Here is a 26,516-nt window from a genome sequence, read left to right as displayed (position 1 = left end):
TCTCCCCCTCTCTCTCAAGATCTTACTTACTCTCTATCACCCCCCCCCCTCCATCCTCCCTGACTTCTTTTACAGGCTGAATTTTCTCCACAAGGGGGCACTCAGTTTTGTACCTTTTGTGTGCATCATTGTTGTAAAAGAAGAACCCAGCATGAACCCACCAGCAGGATCTGACAGACGCAGGTCCGTTAGCACTCACACAGTGTGCGTATGCAGTAAAATTGTTTTAACACACCCAGTGCATTTAATTAAGGATAGTTAATGACACAACGAGGGCAGACAATCAGTAGTGGCACTCGCATGACAAAACTGCAGCATCTTATATTCTAAAGCAGCTCAGATACTCTGGTCTTAAATGAACAGCTCAGGAAAAAATACACCAGATATACCCTGAATGAGCTGGGGTAAAAACACAGGACACTAGAAACCTGAAATAAAGCAGCACCAGGATGCTCACACGATGTCCAAACCAAACCTACACCAAAAGTTTTATTTACTGACATCATGAATCATTAGATATTTAGATTAGTAAACAAATGCCGAAATCACAATAACTGAACCACAAATCCTATTAAAATCATTTTTTTAAAGAACTATATTATATTATAATATTATACTATACTTAACAAACTATATTAATGTTGTTCATTAACTCATTAACCAAAGCAGAGAGATCTTAAAAAGGAAAAGCGTCCATTTTTAAAGATTACGAAGAACAAGCACAGCGATTTCTTTCTGTTTGTTTGTTTCTTCTTGTTTTTGTCGTTTTACAGTCATCAATTTTTAAATTTCTCATTAAGAAATAATCCTGAGGTAAAGATTCAGCTTTTCCATTAAAAGGGTCACTTTGTGTCTTTCTTTCTTCTGGTAGAGGTTTAATATTTGAATGTTTAATATCCATCATTAAGATGATTAAGACCAATATTAAAAGCAGTCGACATGAAAAAAAAAAAATGCTCAAATGATCCTGAATTTGCTGAATTCTAACTTCACAACCACCACTAAATAAATAAATAAATAAATAAATAAATAAATCAGCAGCATCCAGCATAGCGATACAGCAATATAAGACCACGATATAAAATCTTACATCATCTGAGATGTGAAGCCCAGCACAAATTGTACGAGCGTAAAAGCAGACATCAGTCACAGCAAGATTCTCCTACACCAACGTGATATCTGAACCGAATAAAATATATATTGAGCTCGTCGAGCTGAAAGTTCTTGAACGCAATCAAATTAAAAGCAAGAGTGAGGGAACAAAAGCTTGGGGAAAGCTGCCAGCTCTCGCTGTGTTTACAGCTTCCCCTCAGTCGGATGTCTATCGGCTCGGCGTGCGTTTGACGCCGGAGTTTGGTGAAGGTAAAAAAGGGAGGAACAGGACTCACCTAGGAGCATGATGTGTGAAGTGAAGGTAGAGGTAGCTGTAGAGCTCAGATGCTGCGAGAGCTGAGGATAAGTTCCAGGAGCGAAGCTTTAGACGAGCGGCGTGAAGTGGACGAGAGAGGACAAGTGGACAAGAAAGGCAGAGATGAAATAACAGAGAGAGAGATAGAAAGAGAGAAAGAGAGAGAGAGAGAGGCTGTCACCAGATGCAGCTTTCTCCAACACCTCTGAACCCCAGTGCCAAAAGAAATAACAACCCACAGCAGCGGGAGAAAAAAACTGGGTCAGTCCATCATTGATGTGGAGAGTCAGGCAGAGAAAAAAAAAAATCGTAGGTTTTCCTTCTCTGTCACAAAGCACAGATCCGTCTCAATGCGATTCAGCCCGGAGGAATCTGGCTCTCGTAAATCAGGAGCGACTTGTGCGATCAGCCGGCCATGCAAAGAGACACGCGTGGAGACGTGAGACGAGTGGCTGACTCCTGAGAGTGTGTGTGTGTGTGTGTGTGTGAGAGAGAGAGAGAGAGAGAGAGAGAGAGAGAGAGAGAGAGAGAGAGAGAGAGAGAGAGAGAGAGAAAAGGCAGGCGAGAGGGACTGTGTGTGTGTGATTGAGAGAGAGAGAGAGAGAGAGAGAGAGAGAAAGAGAAAGAGAGAGAGAGAGAGAGAGAGAGAGAGAGAGAGAGAGAGAGAGAGAGAAAGAGAAAAGGCAGGCGAGAGGAACTGTGTGTGTATTTAGTAGAGAGAGAGAGAGTGAGAGAGAGAGAGAGAGAGAGAGAGAGAGAGAGAGAGAGAGAGAGAGAAAGAAAGAGAGAGAGAGAAGGCAGGCGAGAGGGACTGTGTGTATTTAGTAGAGAAAGCGAAGGAGAGAGAGAGAGAGAGAGAGAGAGAGAGAGAGAGAGAGAGAGAGAAACGGCAGGCGAGAGGAACTGTGTGTGTATTTAGTAGAGAGAGAGAGAGAGAGTGAGAGAGAGAGAGAGAGAGAGAGAGAGAGAGAGAGAGAGAGAGAGAGAGAGAGAAAGAGAGAGAGAGAAGGCAGGCGAGAGGGACTGTGTGTATTTAGTAGAGAGAGCGAAGGAGAGAGAGAGAGAGAGAGAGAGAGAGAGAGAGAGAGAGAGAGAGAGAGAGAGAGAGAGTTGGCACTGCATATGGCACAGCGAGCGTAGCTGCATATCCTTCACTCACTGCGAGAGCGTAATATGACTCGGTGCTATCTGCTCAGACGTGTGTAAATGAGGTGAGACTCAAGAATTCCCAGCAGTCCTGCTGAGATACATGTGGAGAAAAAAACAAAAGGACAGTTAAACAACCATCTGAACGTTCAATAACTCGTCTCCCGGACGCTCGGTATAAATCGTCAGCTCCGATAGGCCAGGCAAAAACAGGTGGATGAAGAGCTGATGGTTGGGGTTAAAGGTGAAACATATGGGTCCCACCTATTCCTCAGCCTTTAACTGTTAACAGCTGGGCTGTGTCTCAAATCACATGGCATAGAATATTCATTTAAACTAATAACTACGTGCTAATCCGGGGTCTAAAAAAAGGGTCTGTAAGTGACATTCAATATGGAACTAGATTTGTAAAGTTTGTCATGACAAACTTTGATGTTGGCTTTGACGATGCAAGTATTCGCAAAGTGCTTTTTGGAGGCGAGTGGACATAAGGGTCAGTGTTACTTTTGGAAGCAAGTAAACAGAAAGCTTGTTAATGTTGTGCAAATTGTTTATTTTCACGTGACATCACATGACGTCATGTGACGTCATCAGAATACCCGTGAGGAAGTTCCCCTCATTGTTCTGAGTGTTTTGATATGTCACATGTCCATGTTGTAAAAAGTTTTTTGATTTTGCATATATTGGGGGCGGGGCTGCGGCACAACCGAAAGGCCAGTCTGTACACCAATTTAAAGTTTGTTCAGAGTATCACCCTAAAAGAGCTGGACGAGTTTAGTGTAGTTAGTTCGAAAGCTTGCCAAGTTATAAACCTCCAAAGTTTATAATGGGAGTCTATGGGAAAAAAGGCCAATTTGAGACCCAGTACTGGAAGTACCGGTACTCGGATCACTTATAAAAGTAATAGCAACAAACTTCAGACCAGGGTCTATAACATATCCGAATTTGGTGCATGTGGCTCGAAAGCCCTAGGAGGAGTTACTCTTGATAAATTTTTGTCTAAGCTTAAATAGGAAAACAGAATGTTGGCTTCTACAAAGCCGATATAATTAAATTGTTTCATGTTTGTAAGATTAAAATTGTGGAACGTTTGTATTTCGTTTGAATATCCAGATGGTTAACAGTCAGACTTTAAGATTAAGTTTAAGGCAAAGACAGATGAAGTCACTAGTAGTGGCACCAGCAGCCAATTTGGTTGGGTCAGTTATCTGAGACAAGCCTTTCCAAAAATCGTTCAACACCTCATTTGCTCTGCAAATACACTCCATCATCAGATGCTTTGTAACTGTGCTACATGTGTGGCGACTCCAGTAATCCCTTCACAAGGGGAAATTTCGATGTTTTCTATACTATATATAGTTCGGAAAGTTACAGACATCCCAAAACATTTCTGTTTCTGTTAACTGTGTTTTGTTTCATGTGTTATTTTGCGATATCTGACCCACTCGCTGTAGCACTTGCACAAGCTGGCAGCGTTGTCTCATTTTTTAAGTTGCTAGAGGGAGGGGTTTAGTGGTATTTATGTTTATCTCGCACCTTCGGGGTTGGGGGTATGATTCACGTCTCTGCCCTGTGTTTGTGGAGTTTGCATGTTGTCCTTGTGCTTCAGGGGTTTCTTCTGGGTTTTCTGGTTTCCTCCAAAATCCAAAGAAACGTGATGTAGGCTGTTGTACAGTAGGCATCTCTAAATTGTCCGTAGTGTGTGAATGTGTGTGAGGTTGTGTGATTGTGCCCTGTGATGAGTTGGTACCCTGTTCAGGATGTCCCTTGGCTTGTGCCATGAGTATCTGGGAGACTCCAACCTCCCAGAGTTCTCCAACCTTTGCTACTATTTAGAGTTCTGAGTGTAATGTTTCTATTTTGTCTGCAGGTAGCCAAGCTAAAGATGTTGAGGTTCTCTTTGGGAGTGACAAGATTGGACAGGATTAGGAACGAGTACATCAGAGGGACAGCTCATGTTGGACGTTTGGGGGACAAAGTTAGGGAGGCCAGATTAAGATGGTTTGGACATGTTCAGAGGAGGGAGAGTGAGTATATTGGTAGGAGAATGTTGGACATGGAGCTGCCAGGCAGGAGGCAAAGAGGAAGGCCAAAAAGGAGGTATATGGATGTAATTAATGAGGATATGAAGCTAGTGGGTGCAAGTGTTGAGGATGCAGAAGATAGGGATTGGTGGAGAGAGATGATTCGCTGTGGCGACCCCTGAAGGGAAAAGCCGAAAGCAGAAGAAGAAGAAGATCAACCAGAAGTGTTGAACTGAAAGTCTGATCTGACACTGTGACTTTGACCATGGCATAATCGTTGGCACCAGTATTTCTAACAAAACTACACAACATTCTTTAGACTTTACACAGGCTAATCAAGAGAATGGTGTGGAAAGCAAAAAACATCCAGTAAGCGACAGATCTGAGGGTAGAAACGGTTTGAGACAGGACAGAGAAGAACAAACAGGCTGGTTCCAACTTACGCAAAGTGAGTGAAAACATGACGTGACATACAGCTAAGTATTGTATGGTGACCCATACTCAGAATTCGTTCTCTGCATTTAACCAAATTCGGTGCCTTGCTCAAGGGCACCTCAGTCGTGGTATTGCCGGCCCGAGACTTAAACCCACAACCTTAGGATTAGGAGTCAAACTCTCTAGCCATTGGGCCACGACTTCCCTCATGACTTCAAGTCTAAAGTGGCTTAAATAATCACTCTACACATCCGGGGTGAGCAGAAAAGATTTTCACCTAATCTTGAGGAAAACCGGTTACAAAAAACGATGACCACATCAGATTCCACCGCATTTAGCCAAGAACAAGAACAGAGAAAAAAGAAACTGAGGCTGTTGCCTGTAAAGGTCACTGATCCATTCAGCCAAACGCCATTTCATGTTAGCACATCCAGGAATGTTGGAAAGAACAATTTACTTAGATCGAGTGACATAACAGTGCAGTTTAAATAGACCAAAGGTCGTATCAAAGAACCTGCCAATGCTTAGTGCAGAGACCTACAGTAAGTAGAGAGATTTATAAGTGAAGGTCTTCTACATAAAAAAAGAGAGTGGAGACTTAGCGACGAGGATATTCTGCTCAACATGTCACCCCAAAAAAACTGTATGACACAGACCTTTGTTTTATTACTTTCACACTCCACGCTTGTAAGAATATTTCCCAAGCAAGTCATTCATGTGCCATATCTTGTGTTAAATAAATTCCTGTCCGGTTACACTGGAAACTCGAGACCCTGTCACATATCTGCAGTGTTATACTAGCATCTTAGATTGGGTTGTAAGCTCTTTTCCGTCGAGGACAGCCCGTCTGTCTACGTTGGCAGGACTCCTTTTTGAAACGGATTCGGAGAAAGGCGATTTATGATTCTCTGAGTGATGCCCTGGCAACCACGCAGAATATTCTTGGACCACATGGCCAGAGCAGGTTATGTGCTCAATCCACCCCCTGTGTTCACCCACGTGTTGCTGATATGATGGATGTACGCAAGACAGGGGCCGTTTTCAACGGCTTGAGCTCGTCCGCTTCTTGGGTTACGACCCTGGATGCCGGATCCTTCCAACAGCTGATTGCTTACTAGCTTTTCTTTGGAGCTCAGATGATATCGCGTTACCGACAACATGCAAAGCTAAGGGAGAGCTATAAATATGCGGCACATGTCAAGGATTCTTTCCACTGACAATGCAATTTATGCTTCTTCCCGCTCCCAAATGGAGCACAGATGCAGGTGTCGGATGTCAAAACGGCAGAGTAAACCACAGCACGTGTCCTTACTGTCACATACAGCATCATTAAGGGCCATCTAGAAGCTTTAGTCCACCTGATGATAAATATAAACTGTGGTTACTTAACCGTTCCCAAACAGCCTGTTGTCATTGATATAATATAGTATGTGCGAATGCTTGGGAATTAAAGCATAAGCTCGTGGTTAAAACAAAGTCTCTTTTAGAGGCCTTGTAAATAACGCTTTATTTCAGGGAGGGAGACAAAGAGAAAGGCAGCAACAGACAAGACCTTGTCAGCCCCTCGTGCAAAAACGGAAAAGAGCCAATTAACCACGTGTCAGATGGTCAGATGTAATTATGATAAGGTATGCGGCCGTAATCCGCTCTCTAATATCAACATCAGCATTTCGCATGATGCTAGCCAGGAGACGGATTAAAAGCTTCTCGAAATACAGACCAAAGCAAACTATATATCTCTATAATAAGATTGGAAATTGCAAGCCAAGCTAAAGAGGAAAGGCACCAGGCAGGACACGGCTTGCGTGAACTAGTCCGGTCTAGAATCTTCTCCGACTCGGAGCTACTGCCAGAAGCAGTAACACTGGTCAAAATGATATCCATTCTCATTTACGTTTAGATCAATACCAGACTAATTGAGGAGAGTGTTAGGTCGAGTGAGAAGGCTGCGTTCATGCAATAAAAGGGAAAAAAAACACACACACACACACACACACACACACAAAAAACATAGTTTCACCTCCAATCTAATCATGCAGCACCACACTGGAGATACTACCCACTGCTTCAGACAATACATCAGGTCAAATTTACATGAGCACTTAATTACCACGGAATCAACGCAATGAGGAGAGGGCGATGTCATGCAGGGCGGCTCGGAGAATCTGTGTTTCATTAAGGTCTCATTAAAAATGTTCCACGAGCCATACATTGGATTTGGGGCGAGGTGTTGGAAAATGAGAGGTGGAAAAGTTCACCTTTGTTGTCTGCTGGGTTGAGGGTAAAATCCTCTAATGGAAAAGAGAAAGTGATGTAAATCCAGAGTAGAACACAACACTAAAATTAGACAAGGCATGAAGAAGGACTGCGGTATATAAAGGAAAATGGCGGCACAGTGTGATGCGGCCAGGAATAAAGAGCTACTGTAATTATCATGATGTGTTTTATTTTCATCCCATTGTGGTTTATTTCCAAAATACGACAACAGTTTGTTCAATAATAATTATCCGCACCAGCTTGTCATGTTACACAGTAATGAGAAACAAACTCACAGCAGAGACGAATAAAAGTGAAACTCACACAAAACTCCACCATATCAATGACTGCACAGGTTTTTTTTGTAATTTGATAATGTGGAGCGCTTGTCATCTGAGCTCTTATTTGACTTAAGGAAGGATTAAATATTAGAATGAATGCATTAATATAAACCTGGGATTTGACTTGCAGCTGGAACTACTGACAGAGCTGCTGTTGGAGAGAATTAATCATCTTCTGACCAATTAGATTCATTAAAAGAATTCGGCAGGAAGAAACTCCATATTTTCTCCATAAGAAACTCCATATTTTCTATCTATCTATCTATCTATCTATCTATCTATCTATCTATCTATCTATCTATCTATCCATCTATCCATCCATCCATCTATCTATCCATCTTTCTATTCATCCATCTATCCATCTATCCATCCATCCATCTATCTATGCATCTATCCATCTATCTATCTATATATTCATCCATTCATTCTTCTATCTATCTATCTATCTATCTATCTATCTATCTATCTATCTATCTATCTATATATTCATCCATCCATCTATCTATCCATCTTTATATCCATCTATCTATCCATCTTTCTATCCATCCATCCATCTATCTATCCATCTTTCTATCCATCCATCCATCCATATATCTATCTATCTATCTATCTATCTATCTATCTATCCATATATCTATCTATCTATCCATCTATCCATCTATCCATCTATCTATCTATCTATCTATCCATCCATCCATCCATATATCTATCTATCTATAAATAATTTGCACATGTTTTGAATATTTCTTGAAATTGTTACTTTCTTGTATTTTTTATATCGTTTAATTAATTAATGACTCAAAAACGTTGTTTTACCACAAACTGGCACTTTAAAGCACGGCATGATGCATGTTATAATGATATAAATATGATCAAGAACTGTGATTTACAAAATGGGGCCAAAAAGGGAACAATCCAGAGGCCAAAACATGGAATTAGTTTGTGTTTTGTTGTGTTCGTGTTCAGCATTGAAACTCTTCATCATGATGGTTAATATGAAACTCATATCAAAGTTAACTCTCAGGGCTTTAAGAATCCTGACTCAACCCTGACTCAATCCTGACTCAATCCTGACTCAACCCTGACTCAATCCTGACTCAACCCTGACTCAATCCTGACTCAATCCTGACTCAACCCTGACTCAACCCTGACTCAATCCTGACTCAATCCTGACTCAATCCTGACTCAACCCTGACTCAATCCTGACTCAATCCTGACTCAACCCTGACTCAACCCTGACTCAATCCTGACTCAATCCTGACTTAATCTTGACTCAATCCTGACTTATTTGATCATTTTATCAGAATTACTGCTACCAAGTAGACTACAAACATTATTCCCATTAACCCCAGTATACTGATAAAAATGGATAAGGGAGAAATCTGATTAAATAACAATAACCCCAAAACCCAGAGTTCTCCCAGTCTCCAGTATAAAAGCATGTAAACACACTGATTGAAGTATTGCCAATATCTGATATTTCTAGCTATTACATTATTCTGTAAACATCTAAATGCACTCTGGGTAATAAAGACATACAGGCTTCTAAGTTTGTCTTAGCTCTTACAATCTTAGTTCATTTAATAAAATGTTACCTTGTTTTGTCACATCATTATATTCCGCTGTAGTATAATGTTTCTGTATAGTCATTGCAGATTTACTGTACTTATTGCAGCATGAGCCAACATTTCTAAAATGGCACCTTAAAATAGACCCTGGCTTGTGAAATCAGAATACAGGTCCAATGATGCAGGATAAATAATGCAGTCAATACAGACAAGCTGACATATAATACGGCGAACCCGTTTGACTGAGAACGCATGCTGAGTATATTAAAATCGGACCCTATCTAATTTTATACTGTAAGTGTGGCAGAATGTTATTGGAGTGAACCAAATCCAGATCAGGTTTGAGTTTGAAAGCCAGAAGTGGAGCAGAGATTTTTGTTGGTTTGAATTAAAACCTGGTGTGTTTTGCTCTTTGGCATGATTTTTATAAACAGGTGAGAACACAGGCTTCACACTCAGCACCTGGGCGAGGTGGTCTTGGTCCACTTCCAATCAAATTAACATGGTTCGAATGCAGTGAGAATGGGAATCATCCCAGCTGCAGGAAGCGAAAGAAAAAATGTCAAGTGTTTTGTAGATACATGATGCTAAACTGAGCAGCAAGACGCAGACTGAACAAAAAGAGAGCTGTAGCTCTGTAGAAATGTGATGTGCTTGGAGATTTCGGTTCAGGGACCAAAATGTTTTAAAATAGTCAGTCTGTGGATGTAATTCAAACGGGGAGGTGAGAGAGAGAGAGAGAGAGAGAAAGAGCGAGAGAGAGAGAGAGAGAGAGAGAGAGAGAGAGAGAGAGAGAGAGAGAAAGGTACCTTTATTAATCCCTATGGAAATTCAAACTGATATAGCGGTGGAAGTCAGGGGAGTAAGATCAAAGAAAACAAAAATAATGTTAAATAAAAATAGACAAAAAGAAAAAAATATATAATAATAGAAACTTTAACATATGTGCCTTTAGCTTTCATATATATATATATATATATATATATATATATATATATATATATATATATATATATATATATAGAGAAGAGAGAGAGAGAGAGAGAGAGAGAGAGAGAGAGAGAGAGAGAGAGAGAGAGAGAGAGAGTATATGTAGATGTGTATGTGTATGTGTATATGATGGTGTAGAAGGTAGAGGATACAGATGTGGTTATTTACACCGTGTTCCAGAAGTATTAAGATACCATCACAACACTAGTACGTGCCTTTCTCAGTAGATGTTTGTGGACATTCGTGAACTTCTTTGTTGGTCAGGAATCTATCCATCTATCCATCTTTCTATTCATCCATCTATCCATCTATCTATTCATCCATCTACCCATCTATCTATCTATCTATCTATCTATTCATCCATCCATCCATCCATCCATCTATCTATTCATCCATCCATCTATTCATCTATCTATCTATCTATCTATCTATCTATCTATCTATCTATCTATCTATCTATCTATCTATCTATCTATTCATCCATCAATCCATCTATCTATTCATCTATCTATCTATCTATCTATCTATCTATCTATCTATCTATCTATCTATCTATCTATCTATCTATTCATCCATCAATCCATCTATCTATTCATCCATCTATCTATCTATCTATCTATCTATCTATCTATCTATCTATCTATCTATCTATCTATCTATTCATCCATCCATCCATCCATCCATCTATTCATCCATCTATCTATCTATCTATCTATCTATCTATCTATCTATCTATCTATCTATCTATAAATAATTTGCACATTTTATTAATATTTCTTGCAATTGTTACTTTCTTGTATTTTTTTATAGCGTTTAATTAATTAATGACTCAAAAACTTTGTTCTACCACAAACTGTAAATAAATATAATCAAACAGGGAGGTTCGTGCCTTTCTCAGTAGATGTCTGTGGACGTTGGTGAACTTCTTTGTTGGTCCACAACACTTCCAGTCTTTTTGAATGTATTAATAAGTTGCATTTATTAACAGTATTACACATGATGTGCTTGCTGTGTTTCCTGTTAAAAGTCTATAGCAACCTTGCAACAGCTTCTAGATCCAAATATAAACAATATAAACTAAATATTAGAAGACTCTTTGCTAAAAAGTGTTTATTCCACCTGTTTATAGAGAATTTTGGGATGTTCTGTAGTAATATACTGAGTAGGAGCTCTGTGTTTTGCATGCTTGGGGGATTTTTGTCTTTTTTTTCTTTTTCTATGCACATTTATTTACCTTTCTCCGTCTTTCTCTGCAATGAATAAAAAGAGTTTTATGAGTATGTTTTGAGCCCTCAGCCATTTGTTGTTGGTGTTGTTTGGTCACGTAATTATTTGCAGTGTGAAACTGAACTAAACCGAAGGGTAAACAAACTAACATCGCTCTGATTTGGACTCGGCAAACGGACTAATAAATGTGACCGCACCTTGACATGTGTCTGTTTGTATTTACCAGAGAGAGCTGTTTGTGCAGATTCCGACTGAAATGAAAGAAAGGGTGAAGCGACGAGGTGAAACTCTGCCCCTCGATTCCTTGCAGTGACAATCACATAGTCAATCTGCCGCAGCGGAACAAGCCTCTTGCATCAATGGGCAAGAAAAGAAAAATGACAAACAGTCCAGGGCAGTTTATTTCATGCTATTCAAAGCTGAACAACAGCTTGTTTATTTTCCCCTAAACTTTGCCTTTAGAGAACTCTGAGATCCTAAAGGAAAAAACTGATAAATCTTTTTAAACATTTACATTTAATGATAGCCTTAAGCAAAGAGATAAATATCATCTTTAGAGTTTAATTAAATAATGTTTTTGGTGAAAGAAAAGACATTTCACTCCCAGTGGCTAGCTCGAAGATTCGAAAAGATTGTCGAAATCAAGTACCATTGTTTTTTTTTTTAAAAAAAAAAGAAAAAAGCAAAACCCACGACATGGACAGTGGGCGGGATTGCTTGAGGGTTCTGAGACTGTAGCTGCTCAGTGTGTTCTTACAAACATCACACACCCAAACACAACAGAATGTGAAGCATCTGCCCCGTCTCAAATCCATCATAGTCACTTCTGTCCCCTGGAGCTGGATTTCTTTAGCTATCTTTATCTCCCACATTTTTTTACCCTGGACAGCACAGCGGGTAGCATTGCTACACTCCGATTTGAAACTTAGCTTGGATTACTGCCTGTGTGGAGTTTCACATGATCTACCCGTGCCTTTATGGGTTTTCCGAAGGTTCTCTTGTTTCCTCCCACTTCCCAAATACATACCGGTAGCTGGATTAGCCATGTTAAATTACCAGTAGGTGTAAAAGCCTGTCTGCGTGGTGACCTGCGATGGACCAAGGTTCCAGTCAGGGTGTATTCCCACCTCACACCCAGAGTACTTCGGATAGGCTCTGGATCCACCCAAATTTGATCAGGAAAAAGTAGCTGGTTTTCATTTTCCCATTTTTCTACTTGGAGGTATGTTATTATCAGATGTTTCTAGATCAGATCCTGTTTTGGCACTGACCAGCCGGTCAAATCCCAACATCAAAAGTCATTTTCTGGCACCGCTGGAAAGGTTCCTCTCAGCAGGATATTAGTATTTGTTACCACCATCAAATCCTCGACCTTGTGGTATTAGGAATGATTACCGATGTCAGGTGCAAGACAGCTGCTTAATCTCACAGTGGTGTTCCCGGCTCAAAGTTGTACTGAAACACAACACTGTGATACAAGGCTGAGAAAGAGCCAATATGGGAAAGAGCAAGGGACAATTGGTAGCGATGACAGGGGTAATGACAGTGCTGCCAAATCTCTCCACTCACAGCAGATTTTCAAGAAGGTGGTCATGAGTGTTCGCAATGATTTGGATGTCCTTTTGTGCTGTTCCCTCCTTGCACAGAGACTTTAAAACAATATCAGTCAGGACAGAAGGACAAATCAGTAGCCAGCTAGTGAATGTTTAGATCATCTAAGACTATCCGTTTTGCCCCTTTGTGAAGGACTAGAGGAAGATAAATTCTGCCTTGAGGTTAAAAGCTATGAATAAAATTGACCAAATCCTAAGTGCAGGCTTCTAATGGTGCTATAGAAATAGAATATATAAATGAAGCAAAATGATTTTGCACATCAGGGGTGGAACCTGTGGAGAAATACTGCAAATAGTTTTAGCCACAGGCAACTCATCACTACTGAGCTCACCCAAACTGAACAGACTCAAATTTATCTCTCTCACTCATTTTCTACCGCTTATCCGAACTACATCGGGTCACGGGGAGCCTGTGCCTATCTCAGGCGTCATCGGGCATCAAGGCAGGATACACCCCGGACGGAGTGCCAACCCATCGCAGGGCACACACACACACTCTCATTCATTCACACAATCACACACTACGGACAATTTTCCAGAGATGCCAATCAACCTACCATGCATGTCTTTGGACCGGGGGAGGAAACCGGAGTACCCGGAGGAAACCCCCAAGGCACGGGGAGAACATACAAACTCCACACACACAAGGCGGAGGTGGGAATCGAACCCCCAACCCTGGAGGTGTGAGGCGAACGTGCTAACCACTAAGCCACCGTGCACCCCCTCAAATTTATCTGTTAGGGTTTAATGATTATTTCTTATCAATACGGTCAATAAGTCAGCACTTTAGACAGGCAGGCAGTCGCTCCAGGGTTCTGGCTAAACAGAGAGGAAAGTTCAGTCTCTCACTGTTTGTTCAGCTTCTGCAAACCTATCAGTGCCACGGAATAAGCTCATCCAAAATACATTACAGGATTTCCACTTTAGAATAAAAGCTTCTTCTCGTTCTCAGCAGGCTGAGGCAGATAATTTAATCGGATCTAAAGAAATCAGCCCACGCAGCCATGCCTATTGAACAAAGACATGCTGAGGCGCAGGGCTTCGGGTCTCTGGGGAGACTTGGCATACGGTAATCTGCTCTTGCATAAACAGGAGATGTGCAATAACTGGCCGTTCAAAAAGAGTTAGACAAAGTCAACAGTTTACCCGGATTCCTTGTTGTGTCAGTGCGTGGAATAGAGCATTATGAAGCAGGGACCATGTGGCTGCGTGGGTTTGCAGGTTTCTGAAATTCTGAGCCATCAATTTCCATCTGGAGCTCCCTCCTGCTGCTCTGTGCCTCCACCAGTCCTCAACGTTAATCCTTCACTGCAACAAACACCCCGATCCTGCCCATCTTTCAGTGCCAGAGGCAGAGAGAACATCCTGTATCGACCACAGGGGGTCATGCAAAACCTTGAAGCACTGAAGGAAATGACCCAATCGACCCTCCACTTGCTTCCTCACTCCCAGCAGTAAAGTCACTTGCTATTAGAGGAACAATCCAGGATAATGTCACTATTAGGTGCTCTCAGCATCAGGCAAACCAGGATGGACACACGGGAATGGCTAAGTCTAGTAACGAGGACAGGACTTTCCGGTTTTAATTGAACATGAACTCTCATTAAACAGTATGTGCTTAACAGGCTGAGAACGATGACACAACATAAACAAGATAAAGCCGTGACCTTTGCGAAATTTATTTTGAAAGGACAATTGGATTAGAAGTGAAAAATTACTTAGAGTCCAGAATAATATAGAAGAGATTTTAAGTATAAGACATTAGAGTATATTTGGAGTATTTTTCTCTAATGATAGAGTAGGACTGCCAGGACCTGAGTAAATCATTCTTTAGTGATTTCTCCTACAAAACTTCCTCTAGTTTTAAAAGTTAAGAAGAACATGTATCTTCTTTCTGGCTGAATGCAAAGACATTACTCATACATCATGCAGAATACCGCATCCAGTCCAAAATATAAATATTCAGCCACAAATATATATAATATTCTAGATTACTGATAAGTTCTGAACCTTTCTATAAACCATCTTATCTCCCATGTTCACAGCTTCCTTCTTAACTAGTTCCTTCCATAATGTAATGGTTGATCGTTTGTTCTAAAGTCTAACATGTTGTCTGAATTAGGAACCTTTGCATGTCTGAGTCTTGTTTGTGTTCCCCAGGCCTTCTTTTTTTAAAACACCGTCCCTAATTTTGACATGCGCTGCTACCTGGTTGTAATTATGGATTAACCAGACCCTGTTTTTTTTTTTTTTTGCCAGGCTGTATTTCGAACTCTTTTGAACGTTAACCTTTAAACGTGCTTTGAGTCGACCTTCGCAATCCTGGGTCTCGCCCCTGCACGCCCTCAGATACTCAAAGCTATAAGACGATACAATGCCATCAAAAAGCGCCGCACTACTCGGCCAAGCGTAACAACCGCATTTTATGCAATATTTACATTTTCATGTTTTGTGGTGTTTCCATTGGGAGCAAACTGAAAACTTGCATGAAAACAGATGGATGGAAATTGCACTAACTCCATGATAAACAATATGCTGGTGGATCAAAAAAAAAAAAAAACACTTGAGAAGAGGAAAAAGGAAATGCCCAACAATTCAAAAGCAATTTCCTTTGATATTCCAGAATATGGAAAAGTACATATATCTGCTGAGTGCTGCATGAAGAGAGAGAGAGAGAGAGAAAGAGAGAGAGAGAGAGACGGAGAGACAGCGAGAAAGAAATCCCCAGTGCTATTACTGCACTCGATATTCATTTATATCCCGAAAAAACCAAGCGCAGTCCTTTAATCAACGTGGATATTAGTACTACGGCAAAAGCCAAGAAGCAACAGTTATGCTGCTTAATGTAGTCAGTGATGCATACAGAGAAATAATCAATGGCTTCTTGGAGAAACAAGCTGCTTCTATGGAGAGCTATTATTCCAACAGGGCTTTTAATGGACACAATCAAATCCAGCAGAAAGCTTAGCATTGAGAGAGCTGATAACTTCTGGAGCTGGAATGAAGAATCTCTTTCCTTTTTAACCTCAACACAATCTGATTCTGCAAGTTAACCCGATCCATGTGTGGCACTTCGGCACTGGATTAATAAGGTTGGACTAACTGCTTGGAAATGTGCTCCAGAGCCAAAAGTTACAATCCTCTGAACTCCGGCGAGTCCGCCTGCACGCTTTCGCCATGACATCATCAGTAGAATAACATAGGTTTCAGAAAATTGATTCCAGATAACCCTGGACGGCAGTGCCAGGGAAAAGCACGTCGGTTCGCTTCATCTCAGGAATCCGAAGAGAGAAATTAAACGTAAAGTATTTCCCTTTCGACAACCTCGCACGCCCGAGAATCGGCTTTGTGCTCTACGCGAAAAAAAAAAGAAAGAAGGAAAAAAAGATCATATTCCTCCATGACCTCAAGATTTATTCAACAAGCTCTGGGATTTAATGAAGTTCACATGTCGTCTATTGAAGCGGGGAAAAGAAGCTTCAGAAAGCCGTAACCATATGTGACGGGGCAATAAAACGGTGTTTCATCATGAAAAAGACAGTGTTTCATCATGCAATATGGTTTTATTCATGAGGAATGAGGATCCAGACTTCACGCTGGACATCACACAGAAAGCCTTTATCGTTGCGGTTCACTGAAATTCAATCTCGGCCACCGTGAACCGGCAGATTCTGAGGTGACGGGATCCTCCACAGCCAACTGCTCTATTTAAATAACTGGGAATAATAACTGGTCAGTGTGTTTGGTAACAAACAGAAGCCGATGCAGGAGCTTTGATCCGTTATAGCCTCGTTACCTGAGGCATGATTACGCTGTGTGAAGCTTAACCCCTATGAACCCTGGACTCATCCATACGCATTGCTTTTTACCCACAACATCAGAGACATGGCATCATTTTTACTGCATGATAAAGAAGCTTGATCACTGTGATGCTTTTTCTCACTTCTTTTCCCTCCACACTTTGAAGCCGCTCATTTCTACAACACAATCTGGTAATAAAGTCTAATGAGTTTCCTTCAAGTACAGTGAGCTGTTAGAGAAAAGCACATGAGCACAATGACGCACAATACAAGTGCAGATCAGGAAAGACGACAGCAAAACAACACAACAGCAAAACTAATAACACAACAGCAAAACAACACAACAGCAAAACAATACAACAGCAGAACTAATAACATAACAAAACAACTCAACAGCAAAACTAATAACATAACAGCAAAACAACACAACAGCAAAACAACACAACAGCAAAACAACACAACAGCAAAACTAATAACACAACAGCAAAACTAATAACACAACAGCAAAACAACACAACAGCAAAACAACACAACAGCAAAACTAATAACACAACAGCAAAACAACACAACAGCAAAACAACTCAATAGCAAAACTAATAACATAACAAAACAACACAACAGCAAAACAACACAACAGCAAAACTAATAACACAACAGCAAAACAACACAACAGCAAAACTAATAACACAACAGCAAAACAACACAACAGCAAAACAGCACAACAGCAAAACTAATTACATAACAAAACAACACAACAGCAAAATTAATAACATAACAAAACAACACAACAGCAAAACAACACAACAGCAAAACTAATACAACAGCAAAACTAATAACACAACAGCAAAACAACACAACAGCAAAACTAATAACACAACAGCAAAACTAATAACATAACAAAACAACACAACAGAAAATCAACACAACAGCAAAACTAATAACATAACAAAACAACACAACAGCAAAACTAATAACACAACAGCAAAATGAATAACAACAAAACAACACAACAGCAAAACTAATAACATAACAAAACAACACAACAGCAAAACCAATAAACAACAGCAAAACCAATAACCCAACAGAAAAAATAACAGGAAAACTAACACAACATAAAAAGTATGAACACAACTGCAAAACCAAGAACACTATTTCAAGAAAAGCAAAACCTGTAACACAACAGCCAAACTAATACAATGACAGTTAAACTAAATGCACAAAAGCCAAAGTAATAACACAACAGCAAAACTTCATGCACAACACCCGATGTGATACAAGCACAGCAAAACGAAATACACGACAGATGCAGAAGAAATAACACAACAGAAAAAGTAATAACACAACAAAACGCTAGGTTGTTTTTTTTGTTTGTTTTTTTGCCACATTCATATTTGAGACATGAAGCCAGTCTCAGCGGTTCACACCACATCATAGTTCGGCTGACCATGCTGAGAAGAGCCCACTAACCGCTCTGGTCTGCTCTGTTTAGCCAAACAGATGGCTGTGTGTGATTGGTTAACATCACTCTAACCACCAGGGGACTCCGGAGGTGATGAGGGAGGTTTGCCAAAGTCACTGCAGCACTTCACTGGAGCGTTTAAAACTACAGTAGAATTTTTCAGCATTTCTTTTTTTACACAATCCGTCACAGTTTAGCTGCTGAACTACCTTCGGGTGTTTGCTATCAAGCTCGGTAGAGACTATATTATATCATGCACTGTTCTGTGATGGCTGTTTGGTGTTTAATCAGAGACTCAAGAGGTGTTTTCAGCTTGGAGGTACAGAAATCGACTTTATTCGCATTTTAGTGGTTATAGATACTTATGAACCAGCACTTGGGGCATCTCAGAGAGAGGAAATGGGTTTGATATCCATTTACTTTGAAGATAGAAACATTTGTGTGGACAAAAAAATATTTTCTATGAATATTTGGCAGCTAGTAGGCTATTCTTAAATTGTTAAAGCTCTGAGTGTCCACTTTCATATGAGTTTTAAACGAACCATCACCGTGGAGTGGGACATGTCGAAGATGCTCAACTTGAACACAACAAAACAGGAGACAATCTCACTTTTTGAACTCTGGAATTGTCACATTTTGGCCACTTTTAATGGTCCCTGATTATATTTACGGCATTATGGCATGCATCATGGTGTGTTTTAAAGTGGCATTTTGTTGGTAAAACAAAATTATTGTGTCATTATTAATTAAAAAAACACAGAAAGTGTCTACTTTCATACGAGCTACACATTTACCAAGTCAAGTCAAGAAGCTTTTATTGTCATTTCAACCATATATAGCTGTTGCAGTACACAGTGACATGAGACGACGTTTCTCCAGGATCAGGGTGCTACATAAAACAAAGACAGAGCTAAGGACTTGTAAGTAGTCTTAGCCACATAAAGTGCAACTGTGCAACCTGGTGCAAACAGTGCAGGACAAGACAAACAAGACAGACAAGACAGTGCAGGACAAAAGACAGAAAGTTACAAGACAATCCAAAAAATACAAAGACAATACACAAAAGACAGTAAACAGAAGCAGTGCCGACCGACCAGTGTAAATACTGTATGTAAATACTGAATGGGGTATTAGTATTGGGGTATTAGTATTGGGGTATTAGGCACGGTGGCTTAGTGGTTAGCACAATCGCCTCACACCTCCAGGGTCGGGGTTTGATTCCCGCCTCCGCCTTGTGTGTGTGTGGAGTTTGCATGTTCTCCCCGGGCCTTGGGGGTTTCCTCCGGGTACTCCGGTTTCCTCCCCCGGTCCAAAGACATGCATGGTAGGTTGATTGGCATCTCTGGAAAATTGTCCCTAGTGTGTGATTGCATGAGTGAATGAGAGTGTGTGTGTGTGCCCTGCGATGGGTTGGCACTCCGTCCAGGGTGTATCCTGCCTTGATGCCCGATGACGCCTGAGATAGGCACAGGCTCCCCGTGACCCGAGGTAGTTTGGATAAGCGGTAGAAAATGAATGAATGAATGAATGAATGTTCAAACAATATTTTGTGTAGTAATACTAGAATGAACACAGTTTCTTAGCAGCAGGTCCCTGAGATAATGTATAAAATTGTGCAAAAACAGCAACGACTGAAATATTGTACAGTATGTGCAAAACGAATGAAATATTAAACAGTTTGTGCAAAACGAATGAAATGTTGGACAGTTTGTGCAAAAGAGCAAAAAAATGTGCAAAACAGCATGTAAACAGTTTGATAGTTGTATATTGTAAGTGTGTGTATTTGGTGTAGGTCTGTGCAGTCCATACAGATGATGTGCGTGTGTTGGGACAGGACAAAGACATTCAATGCTTAACATGAAAATTTTGGCTTCTGGGAAAAAGAGTTAAAGAGTAGGACTAATAAAGTGGGTTAACGGGACAATTTAATGCTATTACTCTTGCAGGTAAAAAGAAATGGAAGGACAGACAGAAGAAAGGAAAAATTTATTCCTCTATATAAACATATCATACTGTGATGAAGTGAAGACAATAAAACCTCACGACTTGAACCATAACCAAGTTACATCCCATACTTTCATATCAGGGTGAAGCTAATTCCAAGAAGGTCAAGTGATTAATGAGTTGTGAAACGAGAGCAATGCTTAGCTCAAGTACCAACATAAAAATACATTTACAAGCACTGAACGTTTCTGAATGTCTGCACATATTTCACACACAAACCACGCTACAGTAAGTCGAAAACAGACGTTTCCGAACGACTATATTCACAAGGTTACGAAAGGTCGTAAGATCTTTTCGCGCACGCCACGCTGACTCTGTGATCAGGAAGAGATAATAGCTGTCAATCCACAGCAGATGAGCAGACGGTTAATCAAACCAAGCGTACAAATCTTTTATTAGCTCCGCCACGGAAAAGAAATTATCGTCTGTTCGGATCTAGTTTCTAAATTAAGTCTTTGGAATTGAATGCATCCAATTTAAGAATGTGAATATCCTTTCTTTCTTCTGCATTCTGTCTGCTTTCCTTGGGGATGAAATGGCAGGAAATGACTCACTGAATGACAAAGGAACAAAAGACTCCTTTTCCTGACAATGTCTTGAAGTGGATCTTGATCTTACACACTGTTATTATATCAAACACATGCCAATCAAATACCTACTTTACATCTTAGTGAAATAAGATAATGTAAGTTTATCTATTGTGCTTTTATAATTATATTAAACTAAAACATTGTTTAAAGTGAAGATATCAAAGAAAAGGTCTAAAGTAGTTAATAAGTGGTTTGTTAAATACACTGTACTGTACATCATCATGGTAATTTGACCTGAAATAGGACTGCATAGGCTGGTATGTTTCTAATACATGTACTGTAGAGGTTTTGGACCATGTATAATCCCAGATCACAATGTTCCTAGAGACCTATATTTCTCTGTTAGAGGCCAATGTGTCCAGTGTACTATTGCCCCAGAGCCACATTGTTCAAACGCCCTATGTACCTAGGATGCCACTATGTAGGAAACCTGAAACATGGGGGCATCTATCTATCTATCTATCTATCTATCTATCTATCTATCTATCTATCTATCTATCTATCTATCTATCTATCCATCTATCTATCTATCTATCTATCTATCTATCTATCTATCTATTCATCCATCCATCCATCTATCTATTCATCCATCCATCCATCTATCTATTCATCCATCCATCCATCCATCCATCTATCTATTCATCCATCCATCCATCTATCTATTCATCCATCCATCCATCCATCTATTAATTCATCTATCTATCTATCTATCTATCTATCTATCTATCTATCTATCTATCTATCTATTCATCCATCAATCCATCTATCTATTCATCCATCAATCCATCTATCTATTCATCCATCAATCCATCTATCTATCTATCTATCTATCTATCTATCTATCTATCTATCTATCTATCTATCTATCTATCTATCTATCTAATTTTCAAGGCTTTATATCCCCATGTCTGAAGGTCCTATGTTCCTAGAGCCTTGTGGTTCTTGGTTCAAGGCCCTGTGTTCTGAAGGCTTCTTGTCCCCAGAATGTTTTCTATCTTCTCATGATCCATTGTCCTCTGTGTTCTAAACACCCTGTGATCTCTGGGCCTGATGTTCCCAATGTTGTACATTTCCATAAACCTATGCTCATGCAACATTTTTCTTAGGGCTCTGTGCTCTGAGGACACTATACTTCAAGAGCCACATGCTTTCTGGGGCCTGACATTCCCAGGGTTCTATGTGTCTCAAGACCCAATGTACTTATGGTAATGTTATGGCCCAATGTTCTAAGAACTTTATGTCCTTAGAACCTGATGTTTAAAGGGCCATATTTTTCCAGGGTCTTGCATTCCCTGGATTCTATGTTCCCCAGGACCTGATGGCCCAAGAAGTTCTTCTCAGTGCCCAAGAACACTTATGCTCCCATAACCATACGTTTATTCCCTGGAAAGATAGGATCCTACGTTCTGAGGACTATGTGTTTCCAGAATTCTAAGCATTCTAAGGCTCATGTGTTACAAGGAAGGACAAACTGATCCTCAAACATAAACTTGAGTAACCCTTTCAGTTCTATCATGTAGCATATTAAGTGAACACTCAGCTGAGGAACTGGGGCCTTGTGAAGACACATATTACACTGATTACTATGGCTTCATTGTTCCCAATCATCTGTTAGCATTTATTCAGTGTAATATCCTGTACAAGCTGATCAGGAATAGGCAGTGCATAATCTATTGCATTAACACCTTTAAAACGAGGCTTTAGAGACTGAAACAAGTCCTAGTGAGCCCTGTGTCACAGAATGGTGGGTAAATAAGCTGCACATTTTATGCATTACTAAATCTCTCACACAATCCAAAACAGAGCTGCCATTATTATTTCAGCAAAATCACCTCAACTCCACAAATCCACAAAGGCAGAACTTTATAACACACTGTACAACGAGAGCGTGCTTCAGCTTGACTCAGTTCAGTTTGAGTTCAGCCTGTTATCATGGGCCTGCATGAACATTTGAATACAGATAAAGATTAGCATTCCGAGCCGAACGCCAAGCTGGTTTATCTGAATAAATTCCATCCTGAGTTTTCCATAACCATGAAGATATCGCTGTTACAAATCTGACACTCTACATTACTTTACTTAGCACTCTATCGCAAGTCAGAATTCATGTCCAAGTCCCTGTTTAGATTTGGTCCTATCCTCCATGTAAGGAATAAATCATTTGAATGAATGCTCTTTTAGGAAAATAGCCATCAACTGGCTGCTCTATGCAAATGTCATTACTGGTACAAACTAGAAGTTGATTATTTTCTGATAACAGCACATCCCAAAGTGCTTTATTCTGCTTATCTCACAGCAAAGAAATGACCTTTTTTAATAAATCAGCAATTTAAAAAATGTCAACATTTTATTTTGTATAATTTACTGTTGCATCTAATGTCATTTTAACAAGCAGTCAATCCACATACAAACAGTACAAAAGCACTTTATGTTGTAATACTGACTATTGCACTTTTTTTTATTTTTTTACATTATATTATCAGTACATTATTTTACTGAGCTTTTACATTTCCTTAAGCAACAACAGTCAATGTGATACACACTCTGTGTACATCTCTTCATTGTGATGTTACAGATGCAACATGCGTGACAAATTAAGAATTGTTTAATTAAAATAGAGACTTGTGAGACCATTTGAAAGTGTTTTTTTGTTCCAGGGTAATGGAATTGCCTGTTATATTAAGTGTTTAAGACAGCTGCCAGGGAGTCTGACGCACAAACGTTCCCTCGAATGATCATTAAATTAAAGTGCTGGGCAAAAATCAATGCAGTTTGCAGGCTAATTTGTATAACAGCAAGAATCCAGGACCTCACCAACCGCAGTATCACAACTACAATGTCAAACATGAATGTATGAAATTATATCAGCAGAAAATCTATTTTTATTTGTATCTATCTATCTATTTATTTATTTATTTATTGGTTTATTTATTTGTTTGTTTATTTATTTGTTAATTTTAGAATTGTTTTTTATTTTTATTTTTTCTAATATTTTAATGAAGCTATGCATTTATTTATTTGTTTGTTTATTTATTTGTTTATTTTATAATTGTTTTTTATTTTTATTTTTTTCTAAAATTTTAACGAAGCCATTTATTTATTTATTTATTTATTTATTATTTAAATATGTATTTGTTTGTTTGATGTTTATTTTTTATATTATTATTTTGTTTTAGCAAAAACAATTTATTCTTCTCTGCAGACAACCCAAGAACTACGATGAAAAAAATTATTTAGGTTGAGATTTTTCTCCCAAACCTAATCACTGCTGAATGTCTATGTATTTTAAATCTTTAATGTCTTATAGGAGACTTTATAGCATTTAATGCTGTATAGCAGAATTGTCTGAATTTACACACTTGATTCATCAGTGTGTAAATAGGTTTGTGTTGGTATATGTTGGTGAATTGGTAATGGGAATGGACAAAAATTGTCCCAGTTTGTTAATGAAAACTATAAATAATACTTTTATACTGGAACCATTTACACACTTAGGGGGTCCTGACATAATAATGGTTTATCTGTTTATGAAAGAACAATGCACACTGATTTACTAACAGACATTATGGAAGACTGCGTTTTCACTGGAGCGAAATAGCAGGTCTATTTCTTTTTCTATTTTCTATTTGCCTTAATGAATATGTAACTGGGGTCATTGCTGCATAAAAGTGCAAAAATTAGGGTGCTGTGTATGCAAATAGAGTCTCTGTGCACCCACATATCATTCGCAGACTGAAAACCACTTCAGGAACAGCAATTGCCTGTGGAAATGAAAACGATTTGAGGATACAGAATTTGTAGAGGCTTGTTTCCTCTATTTTAGGACAAAATAAAACTCTCATTGTGTTGACGTTTCTTGAATTTATGAGCCATAATGAAATAATGAACTCTGTAACTAAGCTAATGAAGGAATTTTGTCTGAAACATCCTGTTTGCTAAAATTGGCAAGTGGGCAATATGTATAAATATGTATAAATGTGTCAGGACTCTGCCCGGACTTTGGCCATGTGCCTTTTTGTTTATGTTCTGTGTTCACGTGTCTGCCCCACCCTTCTGTCACGTGAACACAGAACATAAACAAAAAGGCACATGGCCAAAGTCCGGGCAGAGTCCTGACAATATGTATATGAATTGAGAAATGTGTGACTTGCTTTATTTGAAATAATTAATCTTCTTCAAATCTGAGATCTTGATCACTTGTATCAATTTAATGAGTATGGATTTGTCTTAGAATCAACACTGTCTTATGCCATTTTGTTGAGATTCATCTGATAAACTTTTCATTTCAGTGAATTTTTGATATTAGAGTGCTAAATTCTCCGTCCAGGGTGTATCCTGCCTTGATGCCCGATGACGCCTGAGATAGGCACAGGCCCCTCGTGACCCGAGGTAGTTCGGATAAGCGGTAGAAAATGAATGAATGAGTGCTAAATTTAGGTACTGACTAGATTTTCTGTACAGCTAGACTATATTTTACTGTAGCTAACTAATACTAGTCATACAGATAACTGCTAGTCATGCTATCATGGCCCAGCTAACCCAACCACTTAGGGATTAACTCTCAATGATGCTCCCAAGCCCAGTTAAAATGGGAGGGCTGCTTCAGGAAAGATATCGGGCGTAAAACCTGTGCCAAAATCAAATATGTGATCCGCTGTTTTGAACCAGAACAGGGAGCAGCTGAAGGACCACAACACAGGTAACTGCTAGCAAGGTATTTAATACTTTTCTTACCTCTCTAACAAGGCATTTATAATTTCTTCTCATTAAATGGAACAATAACTAATCCTGTCAAGATACCGCATAACAACAAAGATTTTGTTTATTACTAAAGGTAAACAAATTAGCTAGCTATACATGCTAGTCCCATTAGGGTGTGAGATTCTACAATAAATTTTGTGTATGCTGAGTCTCTGGTTTAACAAGAGTGATGTTCTGGAAAAAGCCATCAAACCTCTAACTAAAGACTAACAATCTCATACTTAATAGTGTATGTTTACAAGGCAGAAGAGTTGTTAACTTCAATGCTTAAACTGAAAATAAAATGAAATGCACCTTTAAGGTTTTTATTTATTTTTTACTTCTGTTATATACTGTATAATACTGGACAAAATAACAGACTGTACTAAACCGTCTCTGTTTCCGCAAGCTATGGATCAGCTGTGAAAAATGTGAAGTGAAAACAGCCTATCATGACAAATTATGATCCCTCCAAACACCGGACAACATCAGTTTAAATCCGTGTGACAAACTGATGGTGTTAGAAATGCAAAGCCAGGACATCCAGCCTCCTGCACGACACTTCGATTTGTTTTGTTCTTCAAAACGCCACTGTTTAATTCCAGTCAGCACCAAAGGAGAGGTCACGCCTGACAGTGGGCAAAAAGCGCCGAAAGACGGCTGTCTGCCAACGAATGAAGCTCCAGCTGCTTCTAAACATAATCGCCCTCTCTGGCAGAAACAGGGGGAAAAAAAAACTCGTGCTGAGAGAAAAACCACAGCTCTGCAAATAAAAACCAGCGAGTATGTTTTAGAAAGTCTGTGGGTCCTGACACCCATGTTGTGGAAAAGGAAGACAAGTTCACCAGCCATGAACTTTTTCCAGTAACAACTCTTACACCTGTGTAGAGCAGGAGACCATCAAGAAGGGGGAGG

The 26,516-nt window shown here is 39.5% G+C and overlaps 1 protein-coding gene across 2 annotated transcripts in view; it reads right to left on the bottom strand.

Annotated features, from left to right (window-relative positions):
• The window catches only part of znf385b (zinc finger protein 385B), a 207,368-nt gene that overhangs the window by 132,758 nt on the left and 48,094 nt on the right, over window positions 1-26,516 (bottom strand). The window contains exon 1 of one of the 2 annotated variants that reach the window (XM_060877039.1): window positions 1,389-1,669. The exons of the other annotated variant lie outside the window; for it this stretch is intronic. Within the exon in view, the coding sequence (XP_060733022.1) occupies window positions 1,389-1,398 (10 nt within the window). The 5' untranslated portion in view covers window positions 1,399-1,669. Of the gene's footprint in view, window positions 1-1,388; window positions 1,670-26,516 lie in introns of those variants that run through there. 2 annotated transcript variants of the gene reach the window in all.

The sequence above is a fragment of the Tachysurus vachellii genome, chromosome 8, assembly GCF_030014155.1.
Source record: "Tachysurus vachellii isolate PV-2020 chromosome 8, HZAU_Pvac_v1, whole genome shotgun sequence".
NCBI lineage: Eukaryota > Metazoa > Chordata > Actinopteri > Siluriformes > Bagridae > Tachysurus > Tachysurus vachellii.
The sequence above is the reverse complement of the archived record's forward strand: the minus strand, read 5'-3'. Positions and strand labels throughout refer to the sequence as shown.